The 20746-nt window shown below is 38.7% G+C and overlaps 2 protein-coding genes across 2 annotated transcripts; both read left to right on the forward strand.

Moving 5' to 3' along the window:
* The first annotated feature begins 959 nt into the window (after nucleotides 1-959).
* Nucleotides 960-3482, forward strand: uxt (ubiquitously-expressed, prefoldin-like chaperone). The gene is made up of 6 exons (XM_020922442.2): nucleotides 960-1241; nucleotides 1319-1400; nucleotides 1758-1825; nucleotides 2258-2365; nucleotides 2434-2497; nucleotides 3129-3482. Exons 1-6 carry the CDS (start codon nucleotides 1159-1161, stop codon nucleotides 3189-3191), a joined length of 468 nt encoding a protein of 155 aa, XP_020778101.1. The 5' UTR covers nucleotides 960-1158; the 3' UTR covers nucleotides 3192-3482.
* A 1296-nt stretch (nucleotides 3483-4778) lies between these two features.
* elk1 (ETS transcription factor ELK1) lies at nucleotides 4779-19569 on the forward strand. The gene is made up of 10 exons (XM_020922541.2): nucleotides 4779-5691; nucleotides 9653-9867; nucleotides 10160-10603; nucleotides 10738-10869; nucleotides 11066-11458; nucleotides 11530-11680; nucleotides 11816-12027; nucleotides 12898-12981; nucleotides 13132-13233; nucleotides 14145-19569. The coding sequence occupies exons 1-10, from the start codon at nucleotides 5667-5669 to the stop codon at nucleotides 14241-14243; spliced, it is 1857 nt and encodes a 618-aa protein (XP_020778200.2). The 5' UTR covers nucleotides 4779-5666; the 3' UTR covers nucleotides 14244-19569.
* The last annotated feature ends 1177 nt before the right edge of the window (nucleotides 19570-20746 follow it).

Consider the following 20746-nt stretch of genomic DNA (forward strand, 5'->3'; position numbering starts at 1 on the left):
ACAAACTTGAGCTGCGCAGTCTTGATCTTGATCGATGTTTCTTCTGCTCGATGAATAATGTCTGTGAAGTGATGACGTATTTTTGACAGTAAAGTTCCGTCTGTGAATTCGTATTCGTACTGATGAAAGCGTAATCGTAAATTTTCATTTCGTGATTGTAATTCATGACGTCGTAATTTTTCAATTCGTATTCTGATGGATAAAATACACACAATATATTTTTTGTACGACTGGACTCATTTGAGAGTTTACAAATATTTATTTTATGCGCAACTACAGCCAAATATGCACGGATTTCCCAAATACGCACGGATTTCTATTTTATGCGCACAAATATTTTTGACAGCTTTCTTACTCCATAATATTTTCTATTAAAATATTGGTAATTTTCTGTTCCTCTTAGCAGAGCAGCGTCTCCAGAGCCTCTGTGCGTGGCCCCTTCCACCAGAGCAGCACAAATGAAGACTTGTCTCTTTCCAAACGCTCTTAAAGGACGATCGTTTTGACTGTTGAATGTGACGCCCTCATCAGCAAAATGTCAAAAATTGAAAAGTGGACGCCAAGTGCAGGATTTTCCAAGAAAAATTGACTTATTCCTATTTGCATACAAGTTCATGTTAAAACATTGTGTTGAAATAGCATTTTTTTCTCATAATATTATAATATTTTGTAAAAGAAAGTGTTCATCAATTAAAAAAGATTTCTTTAATAGATTTGCATTTCTCTGCACAAATATTTGAACTTATTGCTGTTTTTGGGGTTTATATGCCATGAGTTTTCTGATCCGGCCCCTTTAGGATCAAAGTAGGTTGGATACGGCCCCCGGACCAAAATGAGTATGACACCCCTGGTCGAGAGGAAATAATACAAACATTTGAACTGTTGACGTGTGCAGTGGACTTTGTGGCCTGCAGGTGTCGCTGTTTACACCACAGCTCTACTTCTGATTAAAAGAAAAGTGGTTTCCGGTTTCAGTCTGTCACGTTGTTTACATCGGATTGACCATGAGTTTGACGCCTCCTTAGCATCTGAAATCACAGTTATTTTACTTTATAATGACATAACAACTGCGAAGACTAAACAGGAACTTTGATCAACACCATCAAATTAGACGATAGCTTTTTAAAATTCGATCAGTTTTTAAGTAGAGCTACTGTTATGGCTAGTGCTAAAGCTAACATAGACCAGAAAGTGCTGCAGTACGAAAGCTTCATAAACGAAGTACTCCGGAGGGATTTGCAGTAAGGGACCGTATTTGTACACTGGACACGGGTTCAGAGGACACAGATGTATATTCACGTGTAGTTGTTTTTAACAGGAAGGTTTTGGAGCAGCGGGACTCAGTTTATGAGAAGATTTCACAATACCTGCAGCTCAAGAACACGCTTCATAGTCTCCGGGTTTGTACTAGCTTTGATTGAAACGTAAAACATAAGTCAGTAAATTAAAAAAAAAAAAAAAAAAAAAAGCATAAATAGTTAGAAGAGGCTCAATGATTCTTATTTTACCTCAAACTTTTATCAAATACCATAATATATAATGGTAATCTGAACCAAACTTTAATATATGTAATATTAGTCTACATTAACTTGATTCACATATCTTATTTAGGTTACCATGTTCATGCATTTAACTGGCAATTCTTGTAAGTCAATTAACCAATTATATTCACAATGGTCATGCTTGATTATGTTGATATTATCAACTGCTATCACTACATTAAAAAATATAGTAAGTTTGGTGATATTATTTTTTAGGAGGAGGGATCGAAGCATCTCAAGACTGACGTCGATCTAGGCTGTAACTTCTACGTTGAAGCCCACGTGTAAGCTGAACTCTTGTCTGTACACATGGGACACAAGCAATTAATCACAATAGCATTATTTCTATTTAACAATAAAAGATAATCCTATAATTTATTGCATTTCAAATTAATAATTAGCTTTTCTACTTATGTCACCTAATATGCATTTTAATAAATCCAAAGTTATGTTATGAATTTTATTAATATACTTCATCATTATGTTTTATAACAACATTTTCTACAGCTGCTTATCCAGCCATGATATTGTTGTCATTAACTTTTAGCCAACTTTTGTGTCCAATTTTCTGGTCTTACTGAAGCAGGGCTAATTTAGGACTATGCCAGTGACAAAAGTGCCAAAATTAAGTAAATTGATCCAAAAACTACACTCCTGAATGCTGCTTGTACCTCTGTTTGAAAACATGCACCCTAATCCTCTGTTCCTGTGCACAGCGAGGATGCATCCAGGGTCTTTGTGGCTGTGGGATATGGCTTTTTTGTGGAGATGACCCACGATGAGGCTCTGAGGTTTATTGAGAAGAAGACTGCTCAGCTCACACAGTCCGTGCACACAGTATTTACAAAATTAGATGTTTACAATGAATAATTTTAACTGTGCTCATCTTCAGATTCACCGAACAGCTCACCAAGGACTCTGCCAAAATCAAAGCTCACATACGTTTGGTTTTAGAGGTATGAAACATTACTACTTTAAATTTGCATTCTCATTTAAAGGTGCACTGTGTAACTTTTTTGATGGGGGATCTGTTATATGCTTTTCTCCATGGAGATGTTATTGCTTTGGCTGGAATGTTTCAAAGTTTGGTATTAAACCTTTCTATCATTGCGGAGGCCAAGTTACGGGTCAGATCTGTGGAGAGGCAACCCAACTCACAATCAGAATGCCTGTTTTTCTAGGTATTTTTGAGCAATAAAACCGTGTATTTGGTTAAATGTAAGGTACAGCTCTTTAATGTCATTCTGCAGAACATTTCAGTCAGAGCAATAACATCCATAGAAACAAGCAGATGACGGATCCTAATCAAAAAGTTACGCAGTGCACCTTTAAGATACAATTCCAACAGTAAAGCCGTTTTGTTGTTTTTATCCACAAGAAACCATTCTTTTCAAAATGCTGGTAGTTGTTAGTATGCCATGTGATAATTTACCTAAAGGTTCATGTCTTTTTACTGCTATTACACACAGTTGCCTTGCATCTATGAGGGTGTTAACGTATTCTGGGACAACATTGGTCTCACTGAATATGGGAACTTGTTATGTCTGGGCTTTTATGTTAAATATTGTGCTTATTCTGCTTCTGCAGGGCCTGAGAGAGCTGCAGGGCTTCACTGATTTGCCTGAGTCCCAAACCAGAGACCTCTTCTGAGATGAACTGTCCATAATGACACACCTCTATTTAAAGGTGCACTATGTAACTTTTCTGGCACAGGGTCAGCCATTTGCTTGTCTCCAAATAAAAAGAAATTTAAGTGTCAATTCTCAAAATGATCACCTCGCCCTGGTGCCATCCTTGAGCCACCCCAATGAAATAAGTCTGAAAAATCTCCTATTGGAAAAAACAGAACTAATGATGTGGCTCTTGTGCCTCTGTTTTATATGTCTTATGTTGTAAATACATTTTGAGTATGTTAAATAAAAAAAATCCCCATTATTTAAAGATTTCTGTGCTCTAATGTGTATTGTTACTTTAAAATATTACATTTCTCAAGAAGTAAAGTATATGATATATATGTATGTACAGTATATGTATAATCTTTAGTTTGAGTGCTCAAGTAAAAGTAGTTACTGTAGAATCCCCTGTGGTCGCTCCTGCTGCAGAATAAACCCCACATCAAAGTGCGAACAGAAAGCTATGTCAAGAAATGGGTTTTAGGTTAAGTTAGGTAAGTTTATTTGCCATCTGTAGTTAAAAACCACACTGGGAAAATATGTGCACCTCTCAAAGTGAACCAAACAATAGATATTCATGACAAACGACACTGAAATAAACAAGCTACAAAGATTAAGTAACCAACATATTAACATTGATTTAACATGCAGCAAGATCAGATAAGAGCTGGTCACAAAGATTATTGATTTTTTCATACTTTTTTAAACATGTAATCATACGGATAAAACAGGAGAATGTTACGCAGGATTGCTGTTTCAAATATATATTAATTTTGGTTGGGTTTATAATGAACAAACGAGTGGATAATTCTCTAACACATTTATTCACAGAAACAATAATATATTACTATATAATAAATTCAGTGAGTGAAGTGAACAGGCACTAAAGCAGGGGTGTCAAACATACAGCCTGGGGGCCAGATCCAGCCCTCTAAGACCTTTAACCTGGCCCTCGGCTGATTTTCTACTAAAATATTTTATTTATATTTTCTATTAAAATATTGGTAATTTCTCCAGCGCCTCTGTGCGTGACCGCCTCCCCCCAGAGCAGCACAAATGAAGACATGGCTCTTTCCAAACGCTCTTAAAGGACGATCGTTTTGACTGACCGTAACACCCTCAACAGCAAAATGTCAAAAATGAGAAAAGTGGACACCAAGTGCAGGATTTTCCAAGAAAAATTGACTTATTCCTATTTGCATACAAGTTAATGTTAAAACATTGAGTTGAAATTGCATTTTTCTTAAAGTTTCAGGTTGTTCATAATATTATAATATTTTGTATAAGAGTTCAACAATTAAAAATATTTCTGTAATAGATTTGCGTTTCTCTGCACAAATATTTGAACTTATTGCCATGAGTTTTCGGATCCGGCCCTTTTGGGATCAGAGTAGGTTGGATACGGCCCCCGGACCAAAATGAGGTTGACACCCCTGCGCTAAAGGAAGGCGTGCTAGTCATGTATCTTTCCCACGAATATGGCAGTACGCAGATGTGGTGGGACCATCTGTTTTTTGGGTTAGCCTGTATATTTGAATTTTTTTTTTTATATCATAAAAACGCCATATTCAGTGTTTCTGTCTTAAGAGTTTGTTTTGAAGTCGTCGGGCGGAAGTAGTTGTCCTCGCTGAAGTTGACCTGACAGTGGGAAAAAGTAGTGAGGGGGCGTTCGTCCAAACAAACAAACAGGAAGAAACTGAGAAAACAAGACCCTCGCGACCTTTTTTGTATCAAACATTTATGGGACATACACGGGACATTTTTACCTGTCCCGGAGGACTTTCTGTGCTTGTTTTTCCAGTCCGCAGTCAGCGCAGTTTGACGCAGAAGAGGAAGGCGGAGGGCTAGGCTAGCAGATTAGCATAACACGACAAGCTCAGCGACCAAGCCATCCTAAAAACACATTATTTAATTTATTCTCTGAATTAACCGAACGTCTAGTTGTGGATTCAGTCTCCACATATGGGCGCCAAAAGTCAACATTAAATGCACATGTTCATCGGTAAACTGAATGCTAAAGTTCCTGCACCAGCGACTCCAGTGAAGTAGCGCCTGTCACCAGCAAAGATGTAACGCAAAAAGATATTTGGGCAGAACAGACATTGATTTGACTCATAAGACTGGACTGTGGACGGACTCACACACCTTTCATGATTGATATGCTTGTTTTAACGAGGCTAAGTTGGGTCTGAAACGCACTTGATGTAGTTTGATGCGACTTTTAGGCGAGTATCAACATGGAGCCAGCGGAGGACGCCTTACATAACGCCCTCACCTTGGCAGAGGATCGGCTCAGCGCGGCCTCACATCGGCTTTGACAGCTCCAAACCCCGAAACAAAACGCCTCGAACCAGGGAAACGACAGGATAGCACCCGCCAGCCAGGGCATGCAACAGAGGGACATGTAAGACTTCCAACCACTGACGGAAGCGGGAGTGACAACGGGCTGAAGATGGAGTCAAACCCACTGATAAACTGTAAGGATGCGCCGTGTGCGGTACAGTGCAACAGGTGTGAGGCAGAGATGGATGCACAGGGAGGAGCAGGCATACAGAGAAGGGATACAGATGTGAGCCACTGATTAATGCTGCAGGGATGAATGCAAAATTAGGGAAGAATGTTTAGTTTAAAGGTGCACTAGTGGAGGGTCAGCCACCTGCTTGCCTCCATGGAAATGTTATTGCTTTATCTAGAATATTCCACAGTAGGATTGGGCAATTATTTTTTCCTTAGGGCCACATGAGAAACAAAATATTGTGGAGGGCCAGACTAAAATGCTTAACACAACTCTGCATAATATTAATTGTATTTCTTTATAAAAAGCAGTAATTAGGATTGTTTTGACAAGCTGATAAGACTGGTAAGAGTTTATGTTATGACTAAGCAATGAAAAAGTGAGGGTTGCTTCATTTAAAAAACAAACACACAAAAAAACAAAACTCTAAAATAAAAACAATGCAGCTTTAGTCCATGCATGAAGTAAAATGATAAAATATGTTTGTATAGTAATTCCAAATTAGCTTAAACGGGCTGGTCAGAGTCAATCAAAGGACCCTGGAACTGTTCACTGCCCAGGTCTGGTTCATTGTATAGATTAAACCTGTCTTATCAAGAGGGAAACAAGCAGCACTATGCTACATTACAGTTCAGATCTGTGGAGGGTCGCCTCTGATCACAGAAGGAATGAAAATATTTTTGAGCAATAGAAACACCTGTAATTAGTAAATGTTAAATGTATATGTTTAAAGTCATACCATGGACCATGCCAGGCAAAGCAATAACATCTCCATGGAGACAAGCAGGTAGCAGACAGACCCTCTACCCGAGAAGTTGAAACGATGTTCAGTGTAAGTGAATTTGAATAATAATGTAATACAGCATCAACAGAACATGTGCAATGACCACACTGCAGGACTAAGGGATATGATTAATGTAACTGAGAGTTTCTCAAACTCTGGTGGTGGTACACTGGTAATTAATGGGCTTTTGAACACACCACACTTAAAATTGTATGTTCAAATGTAGACATATGTTTACAGTGTACAGGATTTTCTGCAGTCAAAGTCCCTCACTTCACATCATTATTCACAGGATGGAAATCTGTATTATTAAAGGACCATGAGACTGTTAAGTAGTTGAACACAGAAACATGTCATATTATTCTCTCATTAAAATGCATGTTCAGCTTTTTGCAAAGAAAACACAAAACGCGTCACCAGCCTCTGTCATAGTCCCGCTGCAGATCTGAGCCCAGTGAGGCGGTTACCATGGAAACGCTGATGCTTTCAGGCTGGAATGAGACCAGAGTGAGATGTGTCATTCTCAGTTGGGTGATCCAGGGACTGAGAGCAGGTGACTGGGAGAGCAGAGTCACTCAGGCCCTTCGTGAAATTGCTCTATAATTTATATGGCTTTTGGTAGACCTTTTGCTGTAATTACTATGGAATAATGTATTTTGGGGCTCAGTATTTATCGTGTGTACATTTTCTTTGTAAAAGTAGGGAGATTTGTGGTATTTTTTTGTTGTAATACGATAACATTTGAGCTGCAGAGGGCTGAGTATCTTACATGTATGGCATATTATTGCTTCATTCTGCTTTTCATTTGTTACAGCTCATGCTTGTAACAATAACTGAAATATCGTGATATCGTATCATCAAAGGTCTCTTTACAAGTCTCTTCACTTAAATTAATAGTTATTGAGCATCAATGGCTAAAAAAACTGAGGGAACTACATAGACCATGATCCTTTGCTCCATTTCAGTGCAGACTACATGAAGAAATAACAATTTTAAGCACTTTTAAATCAAAGTTATTTGGATTAAGTCTTGTGAACGCTTTTTAAGAGGAAAAAGTACACGAGAGATTTGGATATCGTTATGTCCGTACTTTTTAATGATGCTGTCTCTGTAAATATGGTTTGCTGGGATTATCTTGCATTATTGTTATTGTGTCAGTGGCATGAAGTAGTTTCAGTATTATCATTTATCACAGTATATCTCTGTAACAATATATATTGTGCTTAAAAATGTGTTAGTGTGACAGTGACAGGCCTAGCTTTTGTTTGTTAGCACACTTACAGAACACCTAAAGGATCCTGGGCTCTATTGAGCTGGTCACAATGACAAATTTTGAAGCACAATATATTGCTACAGAGAAATATTATGATAAACGATAATATTGAAATTACTTTATGCCCCTGACACAAAGCAGGATAATGCCAGTAAACCAATTTTTAAATAGACAGTATCATTAAAAACCTGCAATGCGACAAATTAAAGCAGAATGAACCAATAATTAGCCATATAAGTTAGTTATTGTCCCGTCTACAGCTCAAATCTGATATTATTATTACATAAAAATGACAGACACTCTCCCAATATTACAAAGAAATGATACTCTTTCCAGCTTTCATATATTGAATGATAAGTCAGTTATTGTGACAGGCCTAGTTCTATTTGCTTATTGCTTACTCTCCCTGTATGTGGGAGTTCTGCTGTTAGTACAAGTTTATTGGTTGTTTTAGGTACTAGAATGTACTTATGTCCTTTCCCAGATGAGGTAGAGGATGTGGTTTAATTTTTTTTTCTCATCCACTACCCTGCCGTATTTATTAAAACTGCAAAGCTGAAGATTAGCATTATAAGACCTTTTGCTTGCCTCTCTGTGTAACACCACAGGCCTGGATGTTGTGGTACTGTTAGAAACACAGAAAAACATTATGTGAAACACTACAATTATAAAAGAGAATATAACAGACTGGGTGATTCACGTCCACATGGGAGAAACATACACCACTGTTTATTCAAGGTAGAGTGTCAAATAAACGTCAATAAATGATTTGCTTTTGTGGCGGCAGCTGTGAAGCAGTGATTATAATTTATAATATGAAACCACTTGGCTTTTGTCGTTGAATAAATGAAGTTTAGACTGAAAGTGCTCCACCCTAAAGGTCTGAGAGAGTATAGTGTGTTTCTGTGTTGGTGGTCTTTGGTGGCGGTGATGAGAGGTCGTCATGGTGATGGTTGTCATGGAGCTGGAGGTCAGAGGATGCTTCTGAGGCTCAGAGTGGGTAATGTTACACAACACTTGTAATGATAATGAGGCACACCTAATGTCTCCTTTTTGCCAGTAGTTCTCAAACTTTGGACCCCTGGTGTAAGAAGATGTGGTACTGCAGATGAATAAGAGCTTTAGTCTTGATTTAGTTTTACTGTTTTTCATCTTCAAATGTGAGCGGTCTGTGACTTTTGACATTTCCAACTCAGGATGGAAATATGTCGGCCAGTCAACAGGAAATTCTCACTGAAGTGAGGGATTTTGAGGATTAAACCTCTTTAAAGATGTGCCATGTAACTCTTCTGGTGGGGGTCCAGCAACTGCTTGTCTCCATGGAGGGACAAGGAGTTGCTTTACCTTGAATGGTGCTCAGTATGTAATTGAACTTATGTTTTATTGGGTCATTCACATAAAACTTTCTATAGACAGTAGATGATTAGACAAGGCATTTTAGGAGAAAAGAAACAATTTGGATGTGACACTCACATGATTGATGCTTAGCCACTCTTCATAATCCCATAATTCCACTAAAAAGTGAAAAGATCTTAGATCTTGGATCTCATTACTTCTTGATTCTCATTTCTGAAACAAATACATTTACACTGCATTACACTGCACTCAGTTACAGATGTTTTTATTCTGAAAAAAACATGCATTGTTACTGTAAGTGTGGTCGCCTCTTCACAGACCTATAATTCAGCCTGGAGGTATCGCCTGGTTGTCTCTGAGGAGACAGATACATTTAATGCCATACTATGAAACATTTCATGTAGTACAATGTCATCTGTGTGGAGACAAGCAGGTGGTGGACCCTCCACCTAAGTTGCCCTTTATTTATTGACCTCTATTTACCAGATTTTTCTTCTTCTAACGCTGCAGCGATGGACCCCTCAATCACACTGTGGCAGTTTTTGCTCCACCTGCTGGAGGACCAGAGTCAGCGTCACCTGATCTCGTGGACGGGCTGTGGGTCTGATGGAGAGTTCAAACTACTGGACGCTGAGGAGGTGGCACGATTGTGGGGCCTCCGCAAGAACAAGCATAATATGAACTACGACAAGCTGAGCCGGGCGCTGCGCTATTACTACGATAAGGTACTGCTACTACTGCTACTACTACTACTATTACACAATACGGTACTTCTGATTCTGCTTCAGTGTTATAGTACTGATATTGGTCTGGCTACAGTTAAAATAAGACACTCTTACTGCTATGAGGTACTACTACTACTAATACTTTGAGGTATTGCTTCTGCTTCAACAAACACTAAACTAAGACTGAAATAATTCAATATAAACTAACCCCTGGTTTAAAACAGCACTTAACACATTTTTAACCAGGTCTAAACCAAATGATAATCTATATATGTTGTGTTTTTCCCCTTAGAACATTATCAAGAAAGTGAGTGGGCAGAAGTTTGTTTACAAATTTGTGAGTCAGATCGATCCCTCAACCACAGACCTGTCCCGGTCCAATATTGAGGAAAAGCGTGACACTGTTGACTGCAACGGCCAGTTAAAAGGTCTAGTGGGCGGGACAATAACCTGTCAATCAAAGGGCTTACCACAGCGGACCTGTGTTCCTCCCATTTCCCAAAAGAGCTCTTCACGGAATGACTACATGAAGTCCGGCCTGTACTCCACCTTCACCATCCAGTCGCTACAGACCACTCCCACACAGCTCTTCAGCCAGCCAATCAAAACAGACCGGCCCAATCAGCAGCTAATTAAAACAGACCGAACCAACCAGCAGTCAGTTAAAGCAGAGCAGCTCTTACTGCAACAGCAGCCCCCGGACCCAGTCGCTCCAGTGGACAGAATGCCAAGAGAGGTAAAGAATCCACAGCAAAACACATGTATACTTCTTAAAGAGGCGGTATTATACAAAATAGATTTTTTGAGCTTTCTAACCTTGTTCCCTCATCAAAATCATTGTATATATATATATATTTTTTATTACTTCAGGTCTGTGTGGTGCCAGAGCCCCGTCCAGCGTCTGTAGGTGGCGCTGTGGACACTGGTTTACAGGTGATCGTCACTCAGCCTTCTCCATGTCCCACACCTGCCCTGAGCCCTCACAGCAATGGACTTTCACAGGTCAGTAATTTGACGAGGTCTTGAACAAGACAAAGTTACGATAGAGTTAAAGGTTCTATATTACGATAACAATATGTTACCTCATAAAAAACATACCTGTAGTTGTGTTTTGTTTCATTCTCACATGTCTGAGTAACCTTTAATTATTAGTCTGTCTTAATCTCCAAAGCTCAAAATGGTCTTTCTCTCCTCTCAGTCTCCAGCCCTCGAGCCCCCTCAGATCTTCCTGACCAGTGTGGGGGACTCCTTGACCCCTTTACTGTCACTGGGGCCATCATCTGTGGGCCCCAGCTCTGTGCCTCACCCTCCTGAGGACTACAGCTCAGCCCCACAACCTCCACACCCACTCTTCCTCATCATCAACCCCCCTCCACAGAACCAAACTGCACTCCCCCAAAACCAGGGTCCAGTCCCCCAGACCCATCACAGCCCTACCCAGGGACAGACTCACTCCCTTGGTCAGACCCCAGCACAGCCCACCCCCCAGCCCCAGCCCCAGCCCTCCATCGTGGTTAAAGATGAGGACATACGGGGCCCAACAGAAGGACTTCTGGAGATGGTGGCTCTGGAGGAAAAACGTGTGGAACAAGTGAGCGTGAGCTGTTTTATGAGACTAAATACTTGTGTTTATGTATCGCACTGACTATAAAGTATTTCCAGGTCCCTCAACTTCTCTGCAACTCTGAACCGGAGCCCACATTAAGAATCGTGGAGACTCAGCCTACTTCCTGTATGGATCCTGGGGTCAGAGTTCAGCAGACAGAAGGGACAGAGCAAGGGGAGACCACACCCAAGAATGCAGGCCCTACAGGTAACATGGGCCCTTTAAGAATCCATTTTACTGTTTGTTTAGCCTAATATGTGTTTAGTCTTAACACTCAACAGTCAGTGATATGAGTGAATCCTCATTGGTGAGAATGTAAAACAAATCCATCTTTTTCTCCAGAGCCAGTGGTTTCTGCACCTTCCTGCTCCTCCTCCTTCTCCTCCTTCTCCCCCTCCTCCTCCTCCTCCTCTTCCTCTTCCTCCTCTTCCACCTCTTCTTCTACTGTCTCTGTGTCTACCGCCTCTGAGAGCGCCCCGTCCAGACCAAAGAAACCCAGAGGTCTTGAGCTGCCGTCAGCACCCACACTGCCACCTGGACTGTCTTTGGACAAGGTCTGCATCACCACAATGATAAAATATTTACGATAATTTTTAAATCGACTTATCGTTCAATATATGAAAGCTGCAACAGTATATTTTAGGGTCAGTATTTACCGTGTGTAGGGCTGGGTATCATTAAGAACTTGCCAATACGATACATACCTCGATACAGTGCACTTTTTATTCAGAATGATATATATTTCAAATTGATTCAATATGGTTCATTAAAAATAATGGTTAAATCATGGCTTTGATACTAAAAGTCTTTGTTAAAGAACTTCTTGTGCAAAGTGAATATGAAACAGACTGATTTTAATCATCAAAACAGTGAAAATGTCAAATGTGTTGCATAAATGAGTTTCCTTCCTCTAAACAAGCAACAAATCTGTAGTGCTGTAACAAAATAATTTAGTAAAATACACTAAAAAAATACTCTTGGTGATATATCGATACAGCAGGCCCCGATATCGATACTGTATCATCATATTAAACAATACAATATATCGATATTTCAGTGTTTCTGCACACCCCTAATTATGTGTACTTTTTCTTTGCAGTAGTGGAGCATTTTTCATATATTTTTTTGCAATATTTGATCTGTAGAAGATTGAATAAATAACTTCTATGACTGATTATAGACACAAACTAGTGTTGGATTCTGCTATTTAGTTACTGCAGCATTTTGTTTAATATAGGACATTAACAAAACTTTTTTGGGGATAATTCTGCTTTGATTGTTTATTGTCTATATTTACACGAGCAAAATAATATATAATTCAGAAATTGGTATAGTGACAGGCATAGCTTTGACCTGATCTAGTCCTGGATTAGCTCTGTTTTAGACCTGATTGTGATTGTGAGTTTCTTTTTCTTCTTTTTCAGGTGAATGCAGCGGTGAACAGTTTACTGGCTCCTGGATCCAGCACCAACACACTGACGCCGACTGTCATCACCTCACATGCACTGGTAACTCTACACTCAAGGAGCACAAACTAACTCCTAACTCCAAACTAAACACACAATTCTATCTTAATTCAGTAATTTTTGTTAACATGACCACAAATCAACATATCAACCCTGATATGTTTCTTATATGTTTTATTTTTTTTTCTCCAGACGCCTGTACTGCTGACCCCAAGTCCTCTGCCCTCCACCATCCACTTCTGGAGCACACTCAGCCCCATTGCCCCTCGCTCTCCTGCTAAACTCTCCTTCCAGGTAATGCTCCCCTCTACAAGAGTTAATTTTGCGTAATATAGGACCTTCAAATACCTGTTTTTAATGCTAAGCAGTGATGGACAGGTCCAGGTTGTGTTTATGTAGTGATCTGAGGGGGACCCATAAACCTGGAACAGACTCAGGTCTCAGTGGTTTTGGCTCTGCTCCTCGGACCCCCATCTGTTCCTCCACCCACAGATTCCACTCCACCACCTGCTCACAAATCATTTTATTTAGCTCTGTTATGTTGTGCTCAATCCACAGTGTATTTTACCTTCTATCTAATGCTGTCCTTAAGCATCCTTTGTCCAACTTTATGTCCTCGTCTGTCACTTTTATAAACCTCTCATATTGTTCACTGTCTCTCCTCTGCACATGTCCGAAACATAACAAAAACATGTGAGATCACAATATTTTAGAATCCTTATAGTGCTAGAGGATTGGTCAGAAATGTATGGTGGAATTTGCTATTAAAGGTGCACTATGTATCTTCTAAGGTGCAGGGTCCGCTACTTTCTTGTCTCCATGTTATTTCTAACATAACTCTACAAAATATTTTTTGACAAAGTAATGGGTGGCTACCTCTGAATTATTCTTGGGGGTCGTAAGGTTCACACCACAGCACTGAAAATGTGTGGGATATTGACTTCCCCTCTACAATTTAGAACCATTACTCTAATAATTTAATAATCGATTTTAAAGCTCTGCTATTGCAACAATTGAAACAGAAGTTTGAAACACATATTTTTACTGATCTCATTTCAGCGAAAAGGAACTGTAAATAATGAAAAAAACATTCACATTCTGAAATTAAGTTATTTTATATATTATTTATTATTAATAAGTGATATTAATTGAATATATTGTAAGTTACACATGTTGATTCATTTTGTATATTTTTTCTTTTGTAGTTCCCAACCAATGGCAGTAACCAGATACACATTCCTGCTCTCAGCGTCGATGGTCTGTCCACTCCAGTGGTTCTCTCCCCTGGGCCCCAGAAACCCTGAATCTGTGCCCAGAAACCAGGCTTTTCTCTGGGCATGGATCGTCTTTGTGGCCTCCATTTTTCTGGTTGTGATTACCCACAATCCCAGAGGCTGTTGTTGAGTCCTCTTGCTCTGTTTTTCTGGACCCCCACTCTGAGCAAGTGTGTGCCTCAACACCGAGCTCCTCTCTGGGCATAACTTAACGGGACCAGTCCATGTTTCCTCTGAGCTCCATGGACTGATACAACCAGACAACTTAAGTGTTGTTTCTGGTGTCTGATTTTGTCATTTGGATACAGTTATCGTTTAGTTTCTTTTGCACCATTTAGCTGGAAATTTAAAGGATTACAAACTATTCTTTGGCGAGGTATTACAAACTGGAAGAAGCAGCATTTTTACTGGAAATCTGAGTCAAAATCTGGGCCCTTTTTTTTACAGATTTTGTGCTGAGGAAATGGAAACGTTTTGATTTGAAAGTTAATTACAGAGTATTGAGACTTCTTTCTCACTGGATGTTTTTCAGAAGCGTTTTGGTTACATTTGTGGAGATGACGTCCGACTGTTTACAAAGTATTTCTCAAGTATGCTTAGAGAGATTTAGAAAAAAAACAAGAACTTCAGAGCCATTTTAAATGGTTGGCTTGGCCTTGATGGGCCTCATTTGGACTATGCCTCTGTCCTGCATGGTCATCGGGACTTTTATGAAGCAGCGAATCTCAGAGCCACGTATGAACTATTTCCATTTGTTATTTTAGTTTAACATTCCTCTTTTTTAACTGTTTGTACATTGGTTTAATTGTAAGAAGATTGGGTCAAGTTCAGTTCTATCTGTTCGTTGTCATTTCTAATCTTTTTTCATCATTCTGCAAAGAAGTGCTGTTCTGCAGAGACATGCACAGCTTTTCAGTGTAATTTTATACAAACATTGAACACTGTCTGCAAACAAGTTTTTATTTAATTTCTAAATAACAAAGCCTGGTCATCCTGCCCCTCCCACTTAAAGCTTTTAGAGCAGTAGAGTCTGAGCATGGATATATGTATATATTTATATCTGGGTGCCTCTCAGCTCAATTTGGTTTGAATTCAAATTAAAAATTAAAACAGTGCATCTCTGAATATTTTGTTATTATGTATTTTATTTCAGATTCAATCAATTGTAGAAAATATTAAAATAAACCAACATATGCAAAATAAATAAAGATATATTAATATATTATATGGTAAGATTATTTATCCACAATAAGTAAGTAAATACAGATTTTATTATGAACCATTATTTTAGATTTTATTATTGTGCACTTTTTAAACTCCTTTTAAACTGAAAATGATGAGAAATTGTTTTGTTTTCACTCAAAACTTGACCAAAGGGAGAGCAGTAGTAGGAGAAGTTGGGGTGACCAGGCTAACACGAGGCTAACAGGAGTAGTTTTGATTTGGTTTGGTGGTGGTTTCTTGCTTTGTCTCTGTTCATGTACTGCACCTGTCTCTTGCTGCACCTGTCTCTTCTTGATTCTTGAGCTCTGACTGTTGAACCTGTCGCTGATGCTGCGCTGTTCTGCTTTTTATTTTATTTATTTTTTGCCCTCTTCACACTTGTTTTTCTGGTTTAGGGGAATGCTGACGTGTGGAGAGGGCCTCAGATTAAAGTGGAACTAAACACCTAAACTCCGCCACAAACACAGCCCAAAAAGAAATGTAAAACTGGGCAGGGCCTAGAGGGCTAAACAGGACAGAGACAGGGAAAGGAGGGGCCAGTTATAGAGGACTAAAGGGAAGGAGAGGTGGGGTCTAGAGTACAGGGCTAAAGGGGAGAATAAGGAATAAAGGGGGAGGAGGGGCGGGGTCTGGAGGACTAAAGGGAGAGTGAGATGGAAAGAAGGGGCTGGTTCTAGAGGACTAAAGGGGAGGAGAAGCGAGGTCTAGACTAGAGGACTAAAGGGAAGAGGGAAAGAAGGGGCCAGTTCTGGTGAACGAAAGGGGAGAAGCAGGATCTAGACTAGAGGACTAAAGGGGAGAATGAGGGTGAAGGAGGGACAGGGTCTGGAGGACTGAAGGGGAGCAAGGGTGAAGTCTAGACTAGAGAACTAAAGAGGAGGAGAGGTGGAGTCTGGAGGGCTAAAGGGGAGCAGGGGTGGGGTCTAGACTAGAGGACTAAAGGGGAGGAGAGGTGGAGTCTGGAGGGCTAAAGGGGAGGAGGAGCAGGGTCTAGACTATAGGTATAAAGGGGAGAGGAGGGGCAGCGTCCTGAGGCCTAAAGGGGAAAATAAACATTTTTTTAAAAAAAAGTTGATTAGTGTTTAGTCCCACTTTAACAGAACTTGGCAAATGTCCAAAGAAATCTCTTACAGGCCAGAGGTCACTGGTATTTTTTTTTGGTATATTTGTTCCATTTTTCTTTGTCCCTCAAATTTTGGGAGTACAGAATCTTAGTATCATTCATTCCCATCTGCAAGTATGTAGGATCTCAGCCTCAGAATTGTGTTTGTTAACATTTTATTCAAGGAAACATCATGGTTCCAAAAATCTAACATAAACAAACCAGTTATAAATAATTGGGTTCATCTAACTGCAGCTTGTCAGCCCATTCAAATAAACAAAACTAGTTTGCTTGAACAATCTTACTATTTCTTGCTTCAGTAAACCTAAGTGAGAAATAGGAAATATATGTAGTGTTTTGGACGTCTCCTTACATAGGAGATAATAATGAATGCAACAAATATGCAAAAAAAATGCAAATTATTTTCTCTGCACTGTAAGAAATGAAGAGTTCCTATGCAAAAACAGAGAAGTGCCATTTGAAAAACTAATTATTGTACTCTTAGTGTTTTAATATTTTCAAAAGCCAAGTGTATTTTAGTGTTATCAAAATATACAAAAAGGTTTTTTGTTTTTTTTTTCCAAAACGGATCTGTTTTTGCAATTGAACTCTTCAAATTATTATCCTGATTTGAAACCGCTTTGACTCACACTGAGATTTGCGCTGCCCCCTAGTGTTGTACTGTTGTAAACTTGCTAAAGCCATTGTGGTGGACTGTTCCCTTTTCAGCATGGGTTATATTTTTATAGACAATATTTATAGCGAAATATGTCAAATTTAACATGTGAATAGTGCATTGTGTAACTTTTCTGGTGAAGGGTCCATCAAATGCTTTTTTCCATAGAGACGTTATTGATTCGTGGAATGTTTCACGATATGGCATTAAACCTTTCTATCTTCATGAAGCCCAAACTAGAACAAGTTACAGATCAGATCTGCGCAGAGACAACCCCACTCAGTCAGAATGCCTGTTTTTTAGACATTTTTGAGCTGTAAAGCCACTTGTGATTTAATAAATGTAAAGTAGAGCTGTTTAATGTCATACTGTGGAACATTCCAGGCAGAGCAATGACATATCCATAGAAACAAGCAGTTGACGGACCCTCAGCAAAAAAGTAACATATTGCAGCTTTAAGAAGGGTAAACTTGGAAAAGCAAAAGATTTAGTCTAGTCTGTAATAACTATGACTTCTATTTTTATACTTGTGTCTTTACAGATGAATGCATATACAGTATATATATTACCAGTTATGGAGACGCCTTATCTTGCTGGGAGTGATCTTGGTAAAATATTCCAAGCATGAGCGGTTTAAGCCATTTTGATTGGAGCTTTTTCTCACCAGCAGAACAAAGAGAATGTTTCTTTTCTAACAAATGATGTTGTTGTGCTTTCTGGTTAAAATATGTGAGATTTTACTATTTAAAAAACTATATTGTGATGGGCTGCTTCAATAAGGACATAGTTTTTCTGTATTGAAAGACTTTCTTAGACCTGGTTTAGGCTTGATTTTTCTGGAGTAGACCTGTTTGTAGTCTGAGTTTAGTCATGGTTTAGTTTAGTTTAGTTTTTTTTAGTCTTGGTTTTGTCCTGGTTTACACTTCTGGGTGGGTTCTGGGTTTGTCTGAAGCAGCCCCTCTCTCTTGTTGATTGTTGCAGTATACATGCTAACTGTTTTTAAATCTTATATTGTGAATATTTTAGGAATAGTCCAGAATCTTGGGTCAACATCCACCATTTTCTGTTGACAATCTTTAGTTTGTTTAAAATTTAACAAATTATTTCTCAAAACTCACTTATTTACTTCATAATTTTGCAGTGAAAGTAAAAAGATGCTACTTAAAAAGAGGGTATTTTACTTCTATGGGGTATTAACTTTTAACACATGACATATTTAGATCACCGTGTTACATTTTATTGTTTTCACTTTTGTTTTGATGCTCTGTAGTTTACTCTCTGCACTAAGTCACTCCCCATTCAGAGCCCTGTCACCGCACAATCAGCGTACATCTCGCTCATGAAACTACTGCACATCGCATCAGGTTTTGGATTGTGAAGTTGTAGCGTACTGTTTTGTATTGTACATGCGAGAGAGATCACTAGATTATTCAAACATGCATGGATGACATCTAAAACCTCCTTTTTAACGAGGGAACAACGTTATAACATGGTAAAAATCTCCAAAAATTTGATTTAAACTCATCATTCCATAATCGGCACTGTTAGGCAAATATATTTATTTTATTGTAAAATAGACATTGAAGTTTGCTCAAATTACGTTTTTTCTTTAAAGGTGCACTGTGTAACATTTTGGCCTGGGGTTCGTGGCCTGCTTGTTTCTATGGAGATGTTATTAAGCTGCTTACTGTGCCACAATATGACAGTAAACAGATCTACCTTACATTTAATAAATTACAGGTGGGTTTATAGCTCAAAAATACCTTGAAAAATGGGCATTCTGACTGTGAGCAGCGTTGCCTCTCCACAGATCTGACCTGTAATTTGGTCTGGTTTGGTGTTTATAAAGATGTAAAGGTTTAATACCATACTGTGACACATTGCATCTCCATGGGGAAAAGCATTTGACTGACCTTCCACCAGAAAAGTTGCACAATGTACCTTTAACTAAACGCGATAGTCAGTACCTTCATACCTTTTACCACTGCAATCATGTTCTGCGTCTTATCTTTTATAGACTCAATTTCCCATGATCCTCAACTCTGGACTAAGTTGTATCTTGAATTGTAAACTCTTCTTCTTTTGTGTAAATACCCAAATGTTACTGTATAGTCTCATTATATCTGTCCTGCCCTCTCAGCCAATCAGAGAGGAGTTCTGCTGCCCGGCCTTGTCCTTGCTCAGCTTTCATTGGCTGGTTTATTGTAAAAGGGCGGGGCCTGCCTTTATTTTGTGGCAGCAGAAGGGGCTTTACTGGAAAGAGAAGTTATTTTTATGAACTGACTGTATTTGATGGTTTAAAAAATGTTGTTTTCTACAAAAAATTAAACTATTTTGTTCTGTACAAGTCTGCACTTCTGATCTAAGCATCCTTCTTTAAAATCCTATGTTATCAAATGTTCAAACTTCCATAACGGAAATAAACAACCATTTTGAATTTCCAAGGCATACATATTAGTTAATTTGCTTAAATTTCTAAACTCAAAATTATATTTGAGCTTCACAAAAAGTCTAATTTATGATTAAATGTGTACTATATTTGTAGATGAACTGGAAAATTGTAATGAGCTAAATTTTTCTGTAAGGATTTGTCAAGTAAAACCTAAAAATCTGGTTTCTTCCTTTGTCAAAATTGCTTAGTGTCTATCACAATCTCTTCTTAAAGGTGCACTATGCAACTTTATGGAGGAGGGTCCACCACCTGCTCGTATCCATGGTGATGTTATTGCTGCGATGTTCTACAATATGGTATGACCTCTCTGTCTCCATGGGAACAAGCAGATAGTGCCACCAGGCCAAGTTACTGGTCAGATCTTTGGAGAGGAAAGCCTGTTTTCCAAGATCTGAGCAATAAAAACACATTTATGGATAAACGCAAGATCAACAAAGTTACTGTGGAACATTCCAGGCAAAGCAACAACATCTCCAGACATCAACAACAGATCATCAACCAGATACCAGATTTGACCAGAAAATTTACACAGCACCTTTAAATGAAGAAATAACATAAAACACTCTTATCACTGTTTTAAACCAGGCTCTGATATCACTCACATATATTTAGGTGGTTTTCATTTGCCATTTTATAATATATATTTGGAGATATTTTGAAGTTAATCCCAGTTTCTCTATTAAAATTACAATAATAAAACATTATATTCCACTTCACTTTTGCCTCCATCTGCCTCCATTCTGAAATTTAGAGTATTTTACATATTAAATGGTCTGTTACTGTAACAGCCCAAGTCATTTTAAATCAGCACATCTGACCACATGTACAAGACGACTATAAAACGCTGTGTAAATGTCGCTAAAGCTCTGAGTCTCTCACAGGATCCTGATGTGATACTGCAGTTTAATCCTGGTTTAATCTGGATTTAAAACTGCATGTGATTGTTTTCACTCAGACACAAAGGATTATGGGAAAAAATACAAAAACAGGAAGTGTCTGTTTTCCCAAGAATCCAACTAACTAGAATTTGCAACAACACTACTACTAGTTATTGTTTAGTTCTTGTTTAAAAATGGGTT

This window comes from Boleophthalmus pectinirostris, unplaced genomic scaffold, assembly GCF_026225935.1.
Source record: "Boleophthalmus pectinirostris isolate CB_2022bp ecotype Guang Dong unplaced genomic scaffold, ASM2622593v1 HiC_scaffold_8, whole genome shotgun sequence".
Lineage (NCBI taxonomy): Eukaryota > Metazoa > Chordata > Actinopteri > Gobiiformes > Gobiidae > Boleophthalmus > Boleophthalmus pectinirostris.

Coding starts and splice junctions, on each gene's coding strand:
- uxt (XM_020922442.2), top strand. CDS start 1,159: ATGGCTAGTGCTAAAGCTAACATAGACCAGAAAGTGCTGCAGTACGAA. Junction 1,401..1,757: donor ACACGCTTCATAGTCTCCGG/GTTTGTACTAGC, acceptor ATTATTTTTTAG/GAGGAGGGATCGAAGCATCT. Junction 2,366..2,433: donor AAGACTGCTCAGCTCACACA/GTCCGTGCACAC, acceptor GCTCATCTTCAG/ATTCACCGAACAGCTCACCA.
- elk1 (XM_020922541.2), top strand. CDS start 5,667: ATGGAGTCAAACCCACTGATAAACT. Junction 10,870..11,065: donor ACAGCAATGGACTTTCACAG/GTCAGTAATTTG, acceptor CTCTCCTCTCAG/TCTCCAGCCCTCGAGCCCCC. Junction 12,028..12,897: donor CTGGACTGTCTTTGGACAAG/GTCTGCATCACC, acceptor CTTCTTTTTCAG/GTGAATGCAGCGGTGAACAG.